Below are 20,571 nucleotides of genomic sequence, written 5' to 3'. Positions count from 1 at the left end.
GCCCTGGTCTCTCCTTGGGCCTGTGCAGTGAGCAGGCTCCCCCGGAGCTTCCACGGAGGGGCCGGGGCCCGTGCTGGACACCAGGAGCCCACAGTGGGGCAGACTGGAGGCCGGGGGGCAGTCAGGATGCTTTTGGGCCTGGAAGCCGCCTCCTGGGAGGGACCCCGGCCTATGCGGTGAAGTAGGGGGGTGCCGGGCAGAGGGGCGGCTCTGCTTCATGGAGTTTGGGACGGGGAGCAGTAGGAGAGGATGCCGCCCCCACCCAGGGGGCCTCCATGCGGACACACCGTGTTGCCCACAGGCAGGGCCGCAGTAGCCGGCACAGGGCCTGGCGCCAGGTGGGCGTGCTGAAAACCGAGGCTCCCGGGGAGCAGGGCGCCTGGGAGGGTGGAAGAGGGCACGGGAGGGTGGTGTGGCCGAGGAGCAAAGCTCACATCCGAGGAGGGTGCATTCCCTACCAGGAGAGGGAGCACCTCAGAGGGAGGACAGACCAGCTGGGAGAGGACACACAGGGGCTGGGACAGAGCAGGTTGCATTGTGGGGAGGGTGGGGAGGGAGGGTGCATGGAAAGGAACAAGATTGCCAGGTCAGCCAGTGTGGTTCAGTGGTTGAGCATTGACCTATGAACCAGCAGGTCACAGTTCAATTCCCAGTCAGGGCACAGGCCTGGTTTTGGGCTTGATCCCCAGTAGGGGGCATGTAGGAGGCAGCCAATCAGTGATTCTCTCTCATCATTGATGTTTCTATCTATCTCTCCCTCTCCCTTCCTCTCTGAAATCAATAAAATATATATACATTTTAAAGAAAGGAACACGACCGTGGATAGGACGGAGGAAGTAAGATATAAAATGTTTATTGATGTACATTTATTTCATAAAACTTCCTTTGGCGGCGCTGGGCCACTGTGCTTGGAGCTGGGCTGGGTGGCCAGGTAGAACCAGTGCCCACTTCTGGATGGTCTGCAGGCACCCGAGGCCCACGGGCGGCAGCGGGCGCACGCCGTGTGCTCCGGAAGGCTGCCGAGGCGGGCGTGGAGCCAGAAAGGAGGGTGACCTTTCTGAGCTGGCTGAAGGTCCTCCTGTGCCCACCTGCCTGCTGGGCCCAGAAACACACCCATGAACGTCACCAAGGACTCCCCCAGGGGGCAGGGACATCACCTGCAGGAAGACTGAGCCACAGGCAGGTTATCCCGGACCCCCTCTCAGAGAGTCCCCCTTGCTCAGCTCTGCCACCAACGCTGCCTCGAGCGGGTGGCGTGGCGAGAACAGGTGCCCCACGGCGGGAGGTGCTGGCGGCCCGCCGGTGCTGTGATGGCTGTGTCACCTTCAAGGGGGGGCTCGTTCAGAGGGGCAGCAGGTGGACAGGGCTTGGCGGCCCCCTCCTCTCCTTTCCAGACCAGCCTGGGGTGAGGAGAGTCCCCCACCGGGGGGTCACCTCTGTACAGTGGGTGCTGCTGATGCAGGAGGACGCAGGGGGGAGCCTGGCAGGACCACAGGGTCCGTGTGCAGGTGGCTGCTCAGCCTCTTGGCCGCTCACAGAGCCTCCCGCCCCGGGAGAAGGAGGCCCGAGGGGCCGGAAGCAGACTTTCCTCCTTGTACTCGGCCACCGGGGCAGCTGCCCAGGCCCTGTCCCCGGCAAAGGGTCTCTGGAGGTCCCTGTGGTCCCCGCCTCCCCTCCAGGTGCCCATCTCTCAGGAGGCGTTCCCAGAGGGGCCCTGCATCTCCATGGTGACCGTGTTGGGTGTGCCGGCCCCGGCCTCGGCCAGCTCGGCGCCGTCTCGCAGGGCGCGCTGGAAGACCACGCGGAGAGGCTCCCACAGCCGCTGGGACTTGTCCCGCCCGGCCAGGAAGTAGACGACGGGCTTGGCGCTGCTGTTGATGCAGATGCACAGGTCGGTGACGTACTCGGGGAAGGGGGCCGGGATCCGGAAGGCCCAGAAGAGGAACCAGTCGATCCCCAGGTAGATGGAGGACACGAGGAAGACCGAGACCACGGCCAGGATGACGTGGTTGAGCTTGGAGGAGCGCTGGCGCCGCCGGGCCCGGCACTCCACGTGCACGATGAGCGCCAGGCAGGGCAGCACCATGAGCGGGCAGAAGATCAGGAAGAGCAGGATGCCCAGGAAGATGTCCATGTGCGTGCAGGCCGCCCGGGGGGGCTGGCGGCCCAGAAACACGCAGAAGTAGTGGTGGATGCCGGTGACCAGGAGCGACAGGGTCCAGAGCAGGGCGCACACCACCGCCGACAGGCGCTTGGGCCGCTGCCGCCAGTACCAGGCGGGAAAGATGACCGACAGGCAGCGCTCGGCGCTGATGGCTGGCAGGAGGCTCACGCCGGCGAGGAACGTGCCGAGCCCCAGGATCCTGGACACGGCCCGGACGTACTGGGCGAAGGGGCCCAGGAAGCCGCCGGTGTTCAGGACGGACAGCACGGCCTTGCTGGCGAGGTAGCCCACGTCGGCGCCCGCCAGGTGCAGGAAGTAGACGGAGAAGGGGCTCCTCCGGATGGAGAAGCCGAAGAACCAGAGCACTAGCCCGTTGCCCACCAGGCCGCACAGGCAGAGCAGCAGGAAGATGTAGTTCACCACGGGCGGCGGCGGCAGCGTGGCGATCTGCTCGATGGTCAGGAAGCCGCGGCTGTGGAACTCCGCGGCCTCGCTCACGCCCGGACACATCTGCGCGGGCACAGAGGGGGGGGGGGGGGCTCCGTGAGGCCTGCCGCGGGGCCCGCCCCGCCCCGCACGCGCGTCCAGGTGTGCTGGTCCTCGTCACAGACTCTCACTGGAGCGGGCGACACCCCTGAGTCCGCCCAGCGCCTCCACTCTGTCACCCGGAGTCTGGAGCTAGCCGCCTACAAGGTGGCAAGGGGAATACCCACCCCTCACAAGGGCACCGGGCCGCCCACCTGCCAGAACAGACACCCGTCAAAACGCGTCCCACGCGTGCAAGGTAGAGAGAAGCCGAGGAGCCTTTCTGGACGGAAGGAGACGAAAGAGACAGGGCCAGGCAATGCAGTGCCGGGTCCGAGACTGCGAGGGGTCTGACCCGCCGCCAAGGCTGTTCCTGGGATGGCTGCGGAGAGGTGGGGGCACCCTGCACCCATGACGGCCCTGCATCACCGGGAGAGTGGGTGGCGCTACGTATGGGAATGCCCTCGTCCTTCCTTCGAAGATGCAGGCTATCTGGGGGCAAAGGGGCTCGGTGTCTGTGATTCACATGCAAACAGTTCTGGGAGGAACAGCGTAGCCAGAGATAGGGATAGGGATAGAGAGAGCGAGCTCATTGGAGAAAGGCCAGCAAGGACCCGCTGAGGGTGTGTGCTGTGCGCTGTCCTATTCCCCCAGGCTTTCTGTACGCCTGCCCTAGTTCACACTAACATGTGAAAATACTTCTTAAAAAATAAAGCCACGTGCAAATTACAAAGAGTGGGCCTGGCTCACAGTGGGATCAGAGAGACCTGGGGAGTCAGAGGTCTCTGGGGTCTGGATAGTGGGGGGACTGGGTCTGGTGTGGGGGTCCCTGGGGAGGGGGGTGCTGAGGCAGCATGTATTTATCAGGCCCCAGGGAAGCACTTTAACTATTGATCAGCGTTTTAACAGTGGATCTGACTGCTCACGTGTGTCCAGCAAACCTCAGCCCGGCCTGCAGGGTCTGGGCGGGCCTGTATGTGCGTGAGGTGAGCCAGATGCAGGAGGAGTGGGGGGCGCGGAGGCACACTGCAGAGCTCCCCCCTGAGTACATGGGCAGCCGCTGGGCTCCAGCCCATCAGCCTTCCCCGTCGCCAGAGGAGCCAAATCTCTAGATCAGGGGTCCTCAAACTACGGCCTGCGGGCCACATGCGGCCCGCCGAGGACATTTATCCGGCCCGCAGGGTGTTTTGGCCAACGCTGCCTGTCCTGCTTAGCAGCCGACTCATCCCAGGCCCGCAGTACGTGTGTGGAACGTGCGCCGCACTCTCTGACTCCCCTCCAACGGTCTGAGGGACAGTGACCTGGCCCCCTGTTTAAAAAGTTTGAGGACCCCTGCTCTAGATGGTGATGTGATTCTCTGTGGGGCCACACACAACGCGTCTGCTGCCGGTTCTGACCTTGACCTCGCACTCCAGAGGCTGCCCGGCACTGTCACTCCGTCCCACACCCGGGCAGGCATCACTAATCCATCTCAGACTCTTCACCACACGGCTGGAACCTGGCCGTGGCCCCGGCCCCACATCCCCCTCCTCCCCGTCTAAGGCCGGGTATCAGTTCCCATCGGCCATGACTCAGAAAACAAGACACAAAAAACAACACATGGAAGGTCCCTGAGGCAGGACGGTTCTGCCACCTTCCGGATGGCCCGGCTCGGGCAGGAAGCTGGGCCTGAAGGATTGCTCTCTGGGCCTGACACCCCGTAACAAAGGGAGGGGCCTCCTCAGTCAGGTCTCGGGGAATCTACAAACAGGGACTGGAGGGTGTTGGCCAAACCTTGGGGAGCCTTCGCGAGGTCACTCTAAGCGGGTGCTGTTCTCCACCTGTCTTCCTATGAATACATTTATGTCCGTCAGCCCCCAAGCCCCGAGCTGGCTCTTTATTCAGCCTTTCCTGCTGGTGGCCTTGACCAGCCTCCTCTGAGCCGGGGACGGACCTAGCAATTCCTGAGACCGGGGCCTGAGCCAGCCCGTCGGGGACCGGCCTGGTCACCGGGAGGGGACTGGCTGCAGGGGCTGCGTCGGTCGGAGCGGATCACAGGCTGGAAAAAGCCTGCAATCCGGTCCTGGAGTCAGAGCGGGAGGCCCGGGTGAGTCACTGGGCGGGGAGCTGCCATCCCCAGACACATGCCGCCTGTAAAATGCCTGCCCTGGAGCCTGGCCCCCTCCCCGCCCTGCCTTCTGTCAGGGGTTTCTGGAGGCTCCGCCCAGCCAGTCCCATCTCTGCTGCCCCGTGGCTGCCGCTCCACGCGGTCCCTGCCAGAGGAGGGAAATGCCAGGGGCTGGAGGTCAGGGCCCTGGGCAGGCGTCCCGGCTCTGCCCCCACCTCCGGGCTCACCCCGCCAAGCCACTGCGCTAGTGGGAGCCTGTCTCCTCCTCTGACTCGAAGTTTCTTCCACTGTGAGCGCACGTCGCCTGGATCAGAAGGGAATTCCAGTGTTCAGGGGCCTCTGGGAAGAAGGGGTCCTGGGTGGGGTGGGGGTGGTGGGTTTCAGCCACCGCTGGTGTCTGAAGACAGGAGGCAGATGTGACTGAGGCCCCGGCCGTGGGTGACATGAGCAGGGTGATTCGGAGCAGGCAACGCTCCTTGGAGCTGGCCTTCGGGGGTGGCCGTGGGAAGTAGCCAACCTCCCGTCTCTACAGGGAAGAGCTGAAAGGTGGTCTCTGGGTTGGTAACTGAAGCCCCCCAGCGATTCAAGGGTGTCAGTCCCCTGCGCTGGCCTCACTGAGGAGCACCCCGGGGATCCGAGGGACCCAGCCACCAGTGCCAGGCCGTGTGGCCCGAGGGGCCCTGCTGCCCACCTGCGGCCTGTGGAGCAGAGGGTGGAGGTGGGGAGATGCTGGGCGGGTCTGCCCCTCCCCCCGCACCTGCCCCACAGACTGGGCCATGGTGGGCCTCCGGCACTTGCCTTGTTCCTGTTGGTGGGATGGGCCTCCCAGGAGCAGTTTGCAGCCATCTCCGGGCCTGGGGAGCGCAGCTTCCTCGCGGCTCCGCTCACAGCTCACGGGCCGGCGCACCCCACCTGCGAAGGCGGGACGGGCCGCGTCAGGGCAGCGGTGGTCTCTGTCCCTTCCCAGGCCCTGTCCCCGGGGCCTCACCCTAGAGGAGAGGCGACCAGCAGTCACCTGGCTCCCTGAGAGGCAGGGCCACGTGGGCGGCACAGAGCAGTCACCTCCTCCTGCCTGGGCCCCTCCTTCACCCCATGCTGACATGCGAGTGAGACCCACACGTATTTCCTGGGTACCACCGCTGTGCTCAGCCCACGGGGGGACACGGGTTCCCCGAAGTCAGACCCAGAAGGCAGGGGGGCTTCCTGGAGGAGGTGGCCTTTGGCGGGGCCTGTGTTTGTAACCTGCTAAGGGGTCTGGTCTTTCCCTTGAAGGTAGGCCAGCTCGGTCATCATCAGCATCATTGTCACCACCATCAACCCTCTGTCAATGGCTGCCAGCTGGGAGCTGAGTACTGTGCCAGCTCAGCTACACCCATTGCCCCACATCCATCATCCCATTTGTCTTTAAAAAAAAAAAATTTTTTTTTTTTTTTTTTTTTGCTTTCAGAGAGGAAGGGAGAGGGAGAGAGAGATAGAAACATCAATGATGAGAGTCATTGAGTGGCTGCCTCCTGCACGCCTCCCACCAGGGACCTAGCCCGCAACCCAGGCATGTGTCCTTGACCAGAATCGAACCTGGGACCCTTCAGTCCACAGGTCGACGCTTTATCCACCGAGCCAAACAGGCTGGGGCCCGTTTGTCCTTGTGATCAGCTATAAGGCAGGTATTGTCATTCCCCTTTGATGGGGCACAGGGCTCAGGGGGCGTGAGGTCGCCTGCCCAGGGGCACAGGCCACTTCCACGGCGTGTGCTGTGGCGTGGCAGGCTTGTGGTCAGGACTCCAGCGGCCGTGAAGGCAGGAGCAGTTGCGGGGGGATCAAGCCAGCAGGGTTCTGCCGTGGCCCAGGCTCCAGGCTGGTGGAGGGGCAGCTGGACTCAGCCAGGCAGGTCTGGGGGGCCTGGGAGGGGCGACAGTCTCGGGAGGGGGCTTCCCTGCAGGAGACAGGTTCACCCGGGCAGGGCAGAGCTCACTGGTCCGCCTGCCCCGGGTCCCCCACCTGAGCTCTGCCTCCACAGGCAAGCACCTAGTCCTGCTGTGCAGGGGGGGAAACTGAGGCTGTGTGCGGAGGAAGGGTCTTGCAGGGGCACAGGCGCGGCCAAAGGCTAGGCCTCTCCTCAGCTGGAGGGAGCGCTGGGCAGCGCACACAGCTCTACTCCCCCGGAATTCCTTCCTCCGCAGGCTGGGCAGCCCCCTCCACGCCCCCGCCGGCCCAGGGAGGAGGCCCCGCAGCAGCCAGGCCCATTATTGGCTGGAGAGGGCGGCTGTCTGTGTGGGTTGCCACCCTTCCTTAACCCTCGGTAGCCCCCACCACCCCCAGCCCGCGGCGCCAGCGCAGCCCTCAGAACACCAGACCACATGTGGCTGGCCAAGCGGCCCTGGACAGCAGCCGGTACAGGTGCCCCAGAGAGGTGATTGCGGGGTGGGTGGGAGTCCCATGGGCGAGTCCCTGATGTGGGTGTGGTGTGGGTTTGCAGATGGCAGTGCAAGGAGGTGTGCGTCTTAACCGCACCCCCTTCCCCCCACCTCTCCAGTCTTGACTCTAGTTGGGCCACTGTACCCATCACCAGGGGTAGGTCTCATGCCTCACCACCTGCTGGGCTTGCCCAAGCTCTCCACGCCAGCCTGCAACCCCAGCCTACCCGCCCCCCCATCCTACCCGGCCCCAGGTACACCCCCTGCACTGCGCCCTCGCTTCTCAGTGCCTGGACCCAGGATGTCCGGAGGCTAAAGAGCCCTGCCCTTTCACCTAGGCAGGTGAGACCCCCAACTACGCAGGGCCCCCAAGGGCAGCTGGCTGGGACCTGCGCATGGTGCCTGGCTTGGACGGGGCCTGGAGTGGGCCCCCAACCCCGCCCCTCTGCTGACTGATGGAGGGGTGGGTGCCCGTGTGTGTCTCTGAGCCCTCAGAGAAGAGCTATTGCACTCACACAGAGGGACCAGAAGCCAAGTGGACCCCAGATGGGCCCTAGAAAGACATGTGTGTGTCATGTGCATGGGACATGTGTGAGTGCGTGTGAATGTGTGTGCTCCTCAGGTTGGGTTGGGCCTATGAGAGCTAAAGCAGACAGAAAAGAAAAAAAAAAAGCTGCCAGCTCAGCTCCCTCCCGGCCCTCCTTTCAAAACCCAACACCCAAGGAGAGGCCCCTGACCACCTGTCTGTCTCCTCAGCCTCAGGAAGCTCTCATCTCCTCCCACCCGCACGCACCACCCCCAGCCCCAAACCTGTGCGGGCCCCAGGGGAGGCTGTCCTCCAGGAGGCCCAGGTGGGACACTAAGTTCTCCAGTCTGCCCGCCAGCCCCTCTCCGTGTCCCCAGGCTGCCCCCTGGGCAGGACGAGAGCCTGCCTTTTCTCTCTCCAGCCTCCCTCCCCCGCCAATCCTCTGCTCACAACGCATGTTGAAAGGCTTACTGGGGGAGTGATACCTTCCAGAAAATTTCACCAACAGCCTCCATCCAATGCCAACTCCACATCAGGTGTCTCAGGCCTGGGAAGGGGGCACCCAGCTGTCCAGCCTCCTGTGGCTGCCAGGCTGGTCCCTCTGTCCACCCCAGCGCTGGCCCCACACTGAGCTGCCTGAGCTCGGTGCCCAGGGAAGGAGGCAGCGCAGCAGTGGGGTGTGCGGAGTGCGGAGTGCGGAGTGCGTGCGAGCAGGGAGCCCTCTCCCCGAGCTTGGGATGCTGCCCGCTGGGTGTTCCCTCCCCGCCCTTCCAGGCTTGGACAGCTGCTGCCGAGGGTGGTGGAGGGACAGAGGGGGAGCCCACACCCACTGGCGGACAGAGCAGGGCCTGGGGGTGGAGGACAGCTTGGGAGTCGGGAGTTGCCAGAACACCAGGGCCAGCCCCACAGAAGGGGGGCTCTCGAGGGTCCCCAATGTCCCTGGGACTTCTGGAGCCTCGCAGGCTGCTGGGTGGGTGACAGCCCTCTCTGGGGTCCCAGGGCTCCTCCTTGGGGCTGTGGTTTCTGGGAGCTGCCTGCCCCGAAGGTGCTCACCTCATCCCCCTTCCCTGCTTGGCCTTCGCCCTGTAGCCTGGTTCCTGGCCCTCCCTCCCCGGGGCCCTGGGCCCCATGGAGCTACCTGCAGCTGTCCGGGTCCTCCAGGGCCGCCCTTTGTGGAGGGCGCTCCGGCGATGCCCGCCTCCGGCTGCGATCCCCGAGGCAGCAGGCCAGTGTGGAGCAGGGCTGGAGCCTCAGCAAACGAGAGCCAGAGTGTGGAGAGCCCGCGCCTGCTGCTGGGGAGATGGCTTTGGAAGCAGAACCCGCCCCAAACCCAATTCCAGGCCCGGCAGGAGGGGAGGGAGGGAGGGAGGAGGAGGGGCGGAGTGGGATGAGGCTTGGGGAAGGAATGCCCTGCTCAGGAGCCCCCCCCTCCCACCCAGAGCCCCACTGGGAACTCATCGCTCTGCCTGGTGACGTCAAGTTGGCCCGAGCACTGTGGCCAGAGTCCAGCTGTTAATCTCCCGCGCATCCTGGAGAGAGGGGCGTCCGCTGTCCACTTGCGGGTGCCTTCTCTCGGCAGCTCCCACTGGGCCTTTTGGGGGCACAGGTCCAGGAGGGGGGGGCCCCCACGGATTGTTCCGACGTACTGAGGGGCTGATATGAGAAGCCAGGAGACAGCAGGCGAGGGCTCCGCGGAGGGGGAGGTGCGGGTGTGTGAGAGGTAGACTTGGCAGGGGACAGGGAGGCCACCCAGGTGGCACGCCTCTTCCCCGCCCACCCCGGAATCTGCCCAGGGCCCCCACGGGCCCTTGGAACCAGGAATCCCCTGCTCCCGGCCCTAATAGCAATCAGATGGCCCAAGTGGAAAATCACTGCGCTCGCCGGGGCCGAGCCGGGACCTGGCGGCTGCGGGTGCCTGGTGTGTGCGCTGTCCACGGGGAGGATGAGTCAACCTCTACTCCCCCCCACAAGCACCATGGGGTCCCGGGGCCCCGAGCCAGAGCCTGGGGGGTGCAGGCGCCCCAGCGGTGGCATGAGGACGGGGGCGGGGAGGAGTGGCTTTCCAGCGAGCCCCTTGGGAAGGCCCTCCTGCCCTGGTCCAACTTTCTCATGGCCGGGGAGCCTGAGGGAATTCCGACCAGCGTGTTCCCAACAGGAGCAAGCGGCACCCAGATCGTGTGTGGGTGCCTCTGTGGGCATCTTGAAGGGACCCTGGAAAGAGAGTTCCCCCTGCACCTGCCCTGGGGCTGCGGGTCCCTGCCCCGGAGGAACCGAGGAACCGGCTGTCCCTGCCCAAGTGCAAACCTCCACGGGAGGAGGGAGGGCGCACTGCTCCCTGCGAGCCCAGCTGGCTTGGGGCGGGGCAGGAGGAGGCTCCGGGATGCTGAAGCTCAGGCCACGCCTGGGCTGAGAGGCTGGGCAGGCAGCAGGCAGCGGGGACCCCCCCCGCCCCCCATCCCCAGGGCAGGCCAGCTGGGGCCCAGCTGGGCCACTTGTTTATGTGGGGAGGCCAAGGGGAGGTGGGGGAGGCTGGAGGAGGCCGAGTCCAGGCAAGTTCCAAGTGTAATTGCATTTGGACACTTAAAAGGAGTTGTGTGAAGTGGCGGTGGCTCCGAGGCCCGCCGCCTTATTTGGTGTGGAAATTGGTTTCCTCTGAAACTCATGAGAGGTGCTTGTGCGTGGAGAAGCCATGCTCTGCCCGGTTTGCTGCTGTTGCCACCGGAGGCTGGGCTCCTGCAGGGACCGGGGAGCGAGCCGGCAGGCTGGCACGTGGGGCTCCTGTGGCTGCTTCAGTCCGGGGCGGTCCTGGGCCTCGGTGTCCTCTCCTGTCGGGTGGAGGAGAAGTGACTCACAGAGTTGCAACGGGGAAGGGGTCAATCCAGGCGGCAAAGCGCTGTGTGCACCTCAGAAAGGCTCTGCCCAGGAACTTGGTTTTTAATCGCCCCCCACATGGGCCTCACAGGTGGACTCTGTGGTCCCACAGGACACCCCACACCCCCTCAGGCCAGGACCCTCCTCTGCTGGGGGGTCCTGGGGGCAGGAGGTTCTGGGCAGGGCTGCCTGCTGCCAGATCTGCCCCCTGCAGGACGGTGGCCGTGGGGCAGAGCCTCTGCCTGCTCCTCGCACACTGTGGAAGCCAGAACACCTGTGGGGCGCCAGGCACCGTGCTCCAGGCTGATGAACCCGCTGAAGGCACGCGGAGAGGCAAACCGGAGCCAGATGATCCGAACACGTGTAAAACCACACTGAACAGACAGCACCACGGCCGGGTGGGCCAGGGAGACCAGGACGGGTCTCTGAGGAGGTGATCATGGAGCCCACGAGGAAAGCTGGGCAGGAGGGACTCAGGTGAGAAGGGGAAGGAGGGCATCCAGCAGAGGAAGTGGTGTGAGCAAAGGCCCTGGGGCAGGAAGGCATGTGCACGCGTGAATGGGGGCTGCATGAGGCTGAGGGGCGCAGAGAGGGCCCCGGTGGATGAGGTGCCCAAGCTGGGCTGCTCCGATCAGCTCACCGGGTCCAAGGTCTCACCCTCCTTGTTGTGTTCTCACCTCTCTGCTGCCATGTGTCCCATCTGTCGGGGGACAGGTGCAGTGATGGCAGCTATAGGCCACTCACTGTGTCCTGTGAACCAGAGCCTGCATAAATGGAATCTCTTAATCCTCACAGCAGCTCCCCGCCCCGCCCCCGCCCAGTTTACAGATTCATCTAGCATGTGTTTACTGAGCATCTAGTATGTGCCAGGCACTGTTTTAGGCCCTGGGAATCCAATGGTGAATGACACAGATGAAGGTGAGGCCCACATTCCGGAAGTGAGGAGACCGAGGCCCAGGGAGTAACTGTGTGTGTGTCCGTAGCACCTGCGCTCAGGGGCTGGGACCTCTCCGTGTCCACGTCTCCGGTGCTGGGCATGGAGACGTCAAGATGTGGGGAGAGCTCTGGACCCTGGGATCTAGCCCTGGCTCTGCCTCTGGCAGACGGAGGGAACCCGAGCCTTGGTTTCCCCAGCTGTGCCATGGGGAGGGTGGTGGGATCTGATGATGCTTGTTGCTCCATGCCCCGTCCTCACTTTCCACGTTAGCGCTACCACTGGCTCTTCTTTTTTCTCTCAGGAGGAGACAAGGCAAATGTGTGTGCGGTCTGGGTCTCCCAGGTCCATGCCTGAGGCCCTTTGGCTTCAACCCTTGAGATAAAAAGGTCTCTCCAAGGTCTAGCTAGCTTTCCTGATGGGAGGTGAGTGGGACCCTCTTCTGTTCTTTCCCCTGCTCTGGCCAGGCTGGAGCGTCTGTGATAGAAGCTGCATCGTGGGAATCTTTACAGAAGCCTACACTTTCCTCTGTCCCTGATGTGGAAGACTGTTCATTTGTTCATCCATTCAACGTTCATCCATTATCCATCCATCATCCATCCACCATCCATCTATCATCCATTCACCCATCCATCATCCTTTAGCCATCCATCCATCCATCCATCCATCCATCCATCCATCCATCATCCATCCACCATCCATCTATCATCCATTCACCCATCCATCATCCATCAGCCATCCATCCATCCATCCATCCATCCATCTATCATCCATTCACCCATCCATCATCCATTCATCCATCCATCATCCATCAGCCATCCATCCATCCATCCATCCATCCATCCATCCATCCATCACCCATCCATCCATCATCCATTCACCCACCCATCATCCATCATCCATTCAACCATCATTTATTCACTCATTCTTATCTTTATTTAACACATAGTTACTGAACACCAACAATGTTGATCCTGGGGAAAGAATCGTAGAGGAACCAGACATGTAGGGAAAGAAGAGCAGGTGATAAACAGAAACAAATGAACAAAAGAGTTCTAACTGGGATCATTGCAGTGAGGAAGACGAACAGGTGTGGTGATAGGAAATTATATGGTGGGAGAGAGGAGGGTGTGTCATAGGCTGGATGACCTTAGAGATGTTGATGTCTGAATTCCAAGATCCTGAGAATATGTGACCTTCCATGGCAAAAGGGACTTTGCAGATTTGATGACGTGAAGGATCTTGAGATGGGGAGGTTATTCTGGATAATCCAGGTGGGTCCCATATAATCACAAGGGTCCTTATAAGAGAGAAGCAAGAGGGTCAGAGTGAGATGTGATGATGGAAGACAATCAGGAGGTCAGGCAGGAGATGTGATGCCCTAAGGAAGAGGCCAGGGGAGTGTGAGAAAGGGGCCATGAGCCAAGGATGCAAGTGGCCTTAAAAGGCTGAAAAGACAAGGAAAAGGATTCTCCCCTTGGGGCCCCAGGAGGAACCAGCCCTGCACACACCTTGATTTTAGGCTCCATTATCTCTAGAACTACAGGAGAATACATGTGTGTTGTTTTAAGCCACTAAGTTTGTGCTCATCCTATATAATAAAAGTCTAATATGCTAAGTGTCCGGTCGTCTGGTCGACTGTTCAACCAATCAAAGCGTAATATGCTAATGATATGCTAAGGCCGCTCAACCACTCGCTATGATGTGCACTGACCACCAGGGGGCAGACACTCTGACCAGTAGGTTAGCTTGCTGCTGGGGTCCAGTTGATTGGGACTGAGCAAGATGGGCCGGACACACCCTGGAGCCCTCCTGCAGTCCCTCCCTGGCTGGCCAATCTGATGCGTCCCTCCTCGGCCCCAGTCATGCACCAGTGGGGTCCCTCGGCTTGGCCTGTGCCTTCTCACAATCCGGGCTGAGGGACCTCCTCCTCCCCAAGTGCACAAATTCATGCACCGGGCCTCTAGTTTGTTATAGCAGCAATTAGAAACTCATACAGAATGGCAGATAGGCCTACTGATTGAGGGTGGGCTAGAGGTGAAAGGGGGAAGGAGAAGGAGCCAGGTACTCACCGAGCCCACAGGAAAGCATTCCAAGGTTGACAGCAGCAGGCGCAAAGGCCCTGAGGCGGGAAAGATCTGTCTATCTCTATTTACTAGAGAATTGTGTGTGTGAATTAGGGTCCAGACAAGGTTCATTGCTGGATATGCTTCTTGCCCCTTACTTTAATCTAGGGTTCCCCTGCAGCATCCCTCCCTCCCTGCTTCCTTATTTCCCTTCCCCCCTCCCTCTCTCTCCCCCAGCTGGATCAGGAAACAGACACATCACACTCTCAGGGAAATAAGGAGTTTCATAGAGGAGCGTGTGTGGGCTGGGGCACGGAAATCGGGAGGATAGGAGAGCCGGTCACTAACCAGGCTGGGGCCAGGTATCGGCACAGGAGCTGCAGAAGCCAGGGAGGCTGCCCCATCTGGCCGTCCGGAGCCCGAAGCAGGAGGTCCTGGAGACGTCTGCAGAGCCACGGCCTCCACTTTGCTCCACCTCCCAGGCCTCCCAGGATCCCTCCTTGAAGGCAAGCTCTAACCCAGTGCCGCTCCGGGAGGTAACTCAGGAAAACCGTTTTCAGCCGTAGGAAGACACGATGGGGGCAGACAGTCTAGCACAGTCCACCCCTTTGTGGCTGTGCCGTGCACTCACCACCACCCCTTCAACCATACTTCACTTGGTGGGGGCCTCATCACGTGCTCGGGTGGTGATCCTGGGAAGCACCACATGGACATGGGGAAGTGAGGCAGGGGAGGAAGAGGGCGAGAATTCACTCCTGCCTTGCTTTGATGGGCCTCGTCTTCAGCTCCCCATCGCCCCAGCCCCCTTCCGTAGGTTATTGTGACACCTACACAGGTGTCCCTGGCGAGGGGGAAGAGACAGGCAGCCAGGGCGGCGGTCAGACCCTCACGGGGACTGGTGCCAGCGACTCCTGACTTGGGGGGAATGGGAGGGAGGGAGGCCAGGGATGACCCTGCCCTAAATCCTGAGATCATATTGTGCAGTTCCGTCCAGGCCGGCCGCTGGCGCACACACGTGCAACTACAATGAAAACCTGCCTTGACCCCGGTCCTAATTAGCTTCAGCTTTCCGTGGGACGAGCGCAGAATGGCAGAGCTGTTCTCGAGTCCCAGGGACCCGGTGTCTCCTGTTGGTGGGAGGCCCGGCTTCTGGCAGAAGCCGCTGTTTTCCAGATGAAAGTCACGGCTGTCAGCTCCTGGTGCAGCGGTTTGATCTGGAACTTCCCCGAGGTTTTGTTCCATCTGCCAGCGGAACAGATTGTCCTGAGTGTGTGTGTGTGTGTGTGTGTGTGTGTGTGTGTGTGTGTGTGTTTCAGGTCATTAAAAAAACACCAGGGCCCGGCTGGCCTGGTTCAGTGGGTGAGCGTCAGCCTATGAACCGGCAGGTCATGGTTCATTCCCGGTGAGGGCACGTGACGGGGCTGTGGGCTCTGTTCCCCCGTGAGGGGCGTACAGGAGGCAGCCATCGAGGATTCTCTCTTACCATGGATGTTTCTCTCTCTCTCTCCCTTCCTCCCTCTGAAATCAATAAAACAAAACAGAAACCCTACCAGGATCTTTACAAATATTATGGTAAACTTTGCCACTTGAGCCGTTTTGAAGTGCCCAGCGCAGGGGTAGGAGGCACACCCACCGTGTTGTGCAGCCATCCCCACCATCATCTCCAGAACTCATTCTTTTGAAAAATGGAGACAGAACATGAACTCTCCATGGTCCCCTGCCTGGCCTCTGCCCGCCCAACGGGAGGACCTGGCTCACAGGACACACTTGATATGGTGCCAGTGTCCCAGGGTGGCACTCAGCCTGCTCTGAAGGGAGCCGAAGGTCCCTGGGCATCATTCTCTGAACAGCTTCCTGGTTTCAGCTGCTGGGGCGTTGCTGGCTCTGAGGGGCTCACACCATCCACTGCCGCCCGAGCCAGGTGGGGACTTCTCCTCCGTCTTGCAGAACAGACCTTGACCATGAGCTACCAGGTCCCCTAGCCTGGCTTACCCCTGCAGCCGGGGACCAGCTCTCCCCAGCCTGGGTGACACCAGTCCCCCTTCAGCCTAGAACCCAGGGGCCTCCCCTTCCAGGCTCCTTGGTCCTGGTCGTCTCTGCCCTTGGACCTGTGCCCTGCCGAGGAGCTCTGGGCAGCTGGCCTGGCAGCAAGCTCAAAGCCTGGGCTGCGTTCCAGGCAGTCACGGGGCGGCTTCCGTCCCCGTCCTGCTGTCTCTCGCTCATCCCCATCTCCGTGCAGGGAGCTCCGTGCCCTAGGAGTGGCCCCCAGCTAATGGCCAGCGTTGCAGGGGGTGGGGAGAGCACCCAGATTCCGTGCCCCGAGGACCCCACGGGACTGAGCTGGCTGCTACCAGCGGATAATGCACCTTCCTCGGTTTCTTGCCGGCCCTGACCTACTTTTCGGTACCCACATCCACACTGACTCCTCGGCCCTGTCTCAGCAGCTGCCGGCTCAGGAGGAGGTCTGTGCCTCCATCTGACCTGGCAAGGCCCCAGACGCCATCCTGGCCGGCCTGTCCTGGGCCCTCACCCAGACTCCCCGTGGACCTTCTGCCCTGAGCTGCGCCCCAACCCCCCAGGCCTCTGGGCTCGGCCTTCAGCCCTCCGCTCTCCCGCCTCCCCCCTGCTGACCCTCACCACCCTGACCCCCTACCCCCGCTTAGTTCCCACCACAAGCTCAGTTCCCAACGCAGCAATGATCCGGGTCTCCCCAGATTCCTGTTGCTGGTGTCACGTGGGAGAACTGGAAATAGCAAGTGCAGCCTGGGAAGCATTCGGTGTTCCGCACACTTGTCCCCAGGGCACGGGCGAGGGGTTTGCTCGCCAAGGCCCCGGCTCGCGGCCTGTGCTCTGAGACATGGTGTCCTTCCAGTCCCGGGCCAGGCTGCGTGCCCCCTGTGCCCCTCACTCGCTGTGTGACCTTGGACAAAGCAAATGGCCTCTCCGAGTCTCCGCGTTCCCAAGAGCAGCAGCTGGATAACTGCTGAGATGCCCCAGGGGCAGCTCCGGGGCTGACGTGTGGGGGATCTGAGAATCCTCTGTGACCTTAAACACTGGCTCGTTCTTCTCCCAGAGATGGTGTGGAGGGAAGTGGGTGAGGGGGCAGGGAGGGACAAGGCCCTACTGTGTGCCCATCTTGCTGCAAACCCCGCTTCTTGGGGGTGGAAACAGAGGCCTGGGGATGGGGGTGGGGAGGGGTGTGAATTCAGATCTGAAGGATTCAGGGCCCATGCTTTTCCCAGGTCACTGCACGGCTGGATGATTTTTACGTTTTTCCATGTGCTTTTAGAGTCAAGTTGAGCACCTTTTGTATCAGTTAACAGTGCCTCCCTCAGTTCCTGGCATGTAGCAGGCGCTCCATAGATGCGTGATGATTGAGTGAATAAAAACCCTGACGCTACCTTTACAAAGACCCACGTGGGCACACGCGCGCCGCTCACGCCGAGGAAGCCAGCCCCGCGTGGCCTGAGGCACCAGGAAGGAAATGAATATGACGAGAGTGCGGAGCAGGCCCAGGGCGCCGGCCGGTGAGGGCCGGTGCCTCCAGGTGGGGAGGACATTGGCCCCTCTTGGACTCTCCCATGCACCCCCCAGTCTCCCAGGACGTTTCCCTTATTCCCCCCTAGAAAACAAAGTGGGAACCAAACAGGGCGGCGGTTGGCACTTTGCCCACAGCTCGGGGCACATGTTTGGGAGCTGAGGGCGCATTTCTGGCATTCCAGCCACGTTTGGCGCACCCTCTGGCTGGGCATCTTGGGAGGAAGCGCTCTCTGCTGAGGGGGCCGCCCCAGTGGCCGTGCTGAGGCTGAGCCGGGCAATGTCCCCACCAAGAGGGCGCCTTTCTCCACTGCAGGCTCCAAGGGACACCTCGGGCAGCGAAGCAACACTGGAAACGCAGCTGCAGCTGCGGGGTGCTGGGCGGGTTCTTCATTTATGTTGCTGTGAGGGGCAGGGGGACGGGGCGGGGGGAGGGGAGAGGAGGACCCTGTGCCCTAATGAATCTCAGGTTTGTTTTCTTGCCTGGGGGCAGGGCAGGGACTGGACTTCCTGCCAAGGACCCCCCTATCTCAGCTGCTTTGCAAACCACTGGCTCTGACTTTGCTGGGTCCTCCCTCTGGGCTGGCCGCCCCTGCAGGAGGAAGCTGCTGCTCTGTGACTGCAGGGCCAGCCCGTGCCAGGACCCAGCTTGGCCCTTCCCAGGCCTGCTGTGCTGCCCGCTGCCCGCTGCCCGCTGCCCGCTGGGCTTCATCCTCCCCTGAGCGGGTCCTGTGCTCCTGGCCTCCATTGATGGGGGGTCAGGGCTGTTCTTAGACATGGTGCTTCCAGCCCATCGGGTGAGGCAGCCTCGGGAGGAACATCACGGAGCCCCTCCAGACTCGGTTTCCTCATCTGTCATGGGGAGAGGGACCTCTGTCTCAGCTCACAGGGCAGATGTGAGACCCGGATGAGAATCGTGGTGTGGCAGGTGGTCTTAAGGGCACAGACATTAACATGAAAACACAGCCCTTGTTGTCACCTATGGCGGTAGGGTGCCTTCTAGGATGAGCCCTAAGGCTCCCCACTTCCTGGTGTTCTTGCAGAATGTGGTTCCCTCTCCTTGAAGGGGCTGGACCTGCTGACCTGCCTCAGACAACTAGAACCTGGCAAGCGTGGTGGGACGTCTCTTCTGAGATGAGGTTATGAAGGACGGTGAGTCCCATCTTGTTAGTCCCCATCCTCTGGCTTTCTCACTTATTCCTTCTGATGGAGCCGGCTGCTTCGTCCTGAGCTGCCCCGAGGAGAGACCCCTGTGTCTGGGAACTGAGGGCGGCCTCTCGGGGGAGCTGAATCCAGCCCGCAGTCTCGGAGCACACCTGGACCCGCAGATCCTGGGAATGGCAGCTCCCAGGTCCACACGGTGATCCGGCCTGTGAGAGACCCAGCGCCGGGGGCATCCGGCTGAGCCACATTCCCATTCCCGTCTCAGCAAACTGGGACATAACAAGTGCTGTTTTAAACCATGGAGCTTGGGGGTTATTAGTTACAGTCACACAGAGGCCAGTTAGACGTCTCTCTGGTTTCACCTCCAGACCAGCATTGATCCCTCGACACCGCTGGCTCAGCCAGTGCCCCAGTGCCTAGGAGACCCCCACACGGGACTGCTCTGAGCACCCAGCTACCCAGAGGGCCTCAGGAGCCCTTTCTCTCCTTGCAGGCACCCCGAAGTACCAGGCCGACTTACTGAAAGCTAGTGATGGACACAGCCCAGAGGGCATCTGTCTGCACCCCGGGGGCAGTCTGGCTGTACCAGGGACAATATGCTGGCCTTCCTACTGGACCAAGCCGGGCCCCTCCCCCTCTAGTTAATTTCCACCTCCCCTTTGGTGAGAGATCTGTTAGCCCCCTATGTTTACACCAGCTTCAACACAAACACCGCGCAGTCGAGGCAAATGCACACACTGTGCGTAGCTCCTTCGGCCTCTGCGAGTTTGTACACAAACATCGAGGGAATTCTTTAATTGCAATAAGACAAGTCCTTAGGGGATGGGCCATTGTTGCTAAGAGCTGCGTGCATCTATTAATTCCTTTTTCAGAATAAAAATATCTTACTTTTGTCAAGTTTTAAAAATGTTAAAAATAAAAGCAAACCATGAACACATCCCGTGGCTAGCCACACCCTGGCCCTCTGAGCCCTCTCAGCATTATCATCTTTCAAACCTTGGCCAATTGATGTGCTCACCAATCTCATTATTATTATTATTATTACTAGAGGTTCAGTGCACGAAATTTGTGCACTGTAGGGTCCCTAGACCTGGCCAGAGATCAGGGCCGATTGGGGCCTTCTGGGTGCCAGCAGGGGGCCTTCCCTCGCTCTGCGCCGCCCCCTGGTGGTCGTGCAAGTCATAGCGAGTGATCAAACTCCCAGTCTCCCCATCGAACTCCTGAGGGGACACTTTACATGGTAGGCTTTTATATATATTATTTTTAATCCTGAGGATATTTTTCTTTAAAAAAATTTTTTAATCCTCACCCGAGGATATTTTTTTCATTGATATATATTTTAAAATATTTATAGAGAGTGGAAGAGAGAGGGAAGGACAGAGAAACATCAATGTGAGAGAAACACATCAATGGGTTGCCTCCTGCACGCGCCCTGACCAGGGCCCCGGCCAGGGAGGAGCCTGCAACTTAAGTACATGCCCTTGACTGGAATCGAACCCGGGACCTTTTGGTCCACAGGCCTACGCTCTATCCACTGAGCCAAACTGACTAGGGCCCTGAGGCTATTTTTCCATTGATTTTTAGGGAGAGTGGGAGAGAGAGGGAAAGACAGAGAGAAATATCGATATGAGAGAAACACATCTATTGGTTGCCTCCTGCACTGGCCCCGAACCAGGGCCCAGGCCGGGGAGGAGCCTGCAACTGTGGTATGTGCTCCTGACTGGAATCGAACCCGGGACCCTTCAGTCTGCAGGCCAATGTTCTAGCCACTGAGCCAAACCGGCTAGGGCTCATTGTTATTTTAATCAGCATCTCTTCTACTGAGGCGGAGCTTTGTTTCACACATTCATTGTTGATATATTTTCTTTTGTGAACTTAAAAAAATATATATTTTTTACTTTTTCAATCCTCACCAGAGGACATGTTTAGAAAGAGAGAGAAACATCGGCTGCCTTTTTGCACAGGCCCGACACAGGAACCGCAACTGCAACCCAGGCATGCGCCCCGACCAGGAGTTGAGCCAGCAAACCTCTGTTGCACAGGATGATGCTCAATCAACCGAGCCACTCTGGTGGGCTTTTGTGAACTTCTGGCTCATGTTCTTTGCCTCGTTCCTATCTATGGAGAATTTAATCTTTTTTTTTTTTTAATTGACTTTTCTGAGCTTGGGAGGCAGAATTTTGGCCCCCATGACCTTCACCCACTGGGATCAGGCCTGGAGTTATGATAGGTTAGAGGCAAAAGGGATTTTGCAGGGTGGGGG

At 60.7% G+C, this 20,571-nt stretch overlaps 1 protein-coding gene across 3 annotated transcripts; it reads right to left on the bottom strand.

The window, feature by feature from the left end:
* Positions 1-843: 843 nt before the first annotated feature.
* Positions 844-9,060, bottom strand: MRGPRF (MAS related GPR family member F). Of its 3 annotated transcripts, none has more exons than XM_008146843.3 (3): positions 8,875-9,060; positions 5,595-5,708; positions 844-2,674 (listed from the first exon to the last, which is right to left on the bottom strand). In XM_008146843.3, the coding sequence occupies exons 2-3, from the start codon at positions 5,640-5,642 to the stop codon at positions 1,691-1,693; spliced, it is 1,032 nt and encodes a 343-aa protein (XP_008145065.2). In that variant the 5' UTR covers positions 5,643-5,708; positions 8,875-9,060; the 3' UTR covers positions 844-1,690. The 3 variants fall into 3 exon arrangements, with proteins under 3 accessions (XP_008145065.2, XP_054580765.1, XP_054580764.1); XM_054724790.1 differs by lacking the exon at positions 8,875-9,060 and adding an exon at positions 8,208-8,411; XM_054724789.1 differs by lacking the exon at positions 8,875-9,060 and adding an exon at positions 8,222-8,411.
* Positions 9,061-20,571: the final 11,511 nt, after the last annotated feature.

This window comes from Eptesicus fuscus, chromosome 13 (assembly GCF_027574615.1).
Source record: "Eptesicus fuscus isolate TK198812 chromosome 13, DD_ASM_mEF_20220401, whole genome shotgun sequence".
Taxonomy (NCBI): Eukaryota; Metazoa; Chordata; class Mammalia; order Chiroptera; family Vespertilionidae; genus Eptesicus; species Eptesicus fuscus.
This window is presented reverse-complemented; position numbering and strand designations above follow the sequence as displayed.

Bases quoted from the DNA above. Each gene is read 5' to 3' on its own strand.
- MRGPRF (XM_008146843.3), bottom strand. From the start codon at position 5,642: ATGGCTGCAAACTGCTCCTGGGAGGCCCATCCCACCAACAGGAACAAG. The intron at 2,675-5,594 runs GCAAGTGCCGGA...GTGCCCGCGCAG, and splicing joins ATCCCACCAACAGGAACAAG to ATGTGTCCGGGCGTGAGCGA.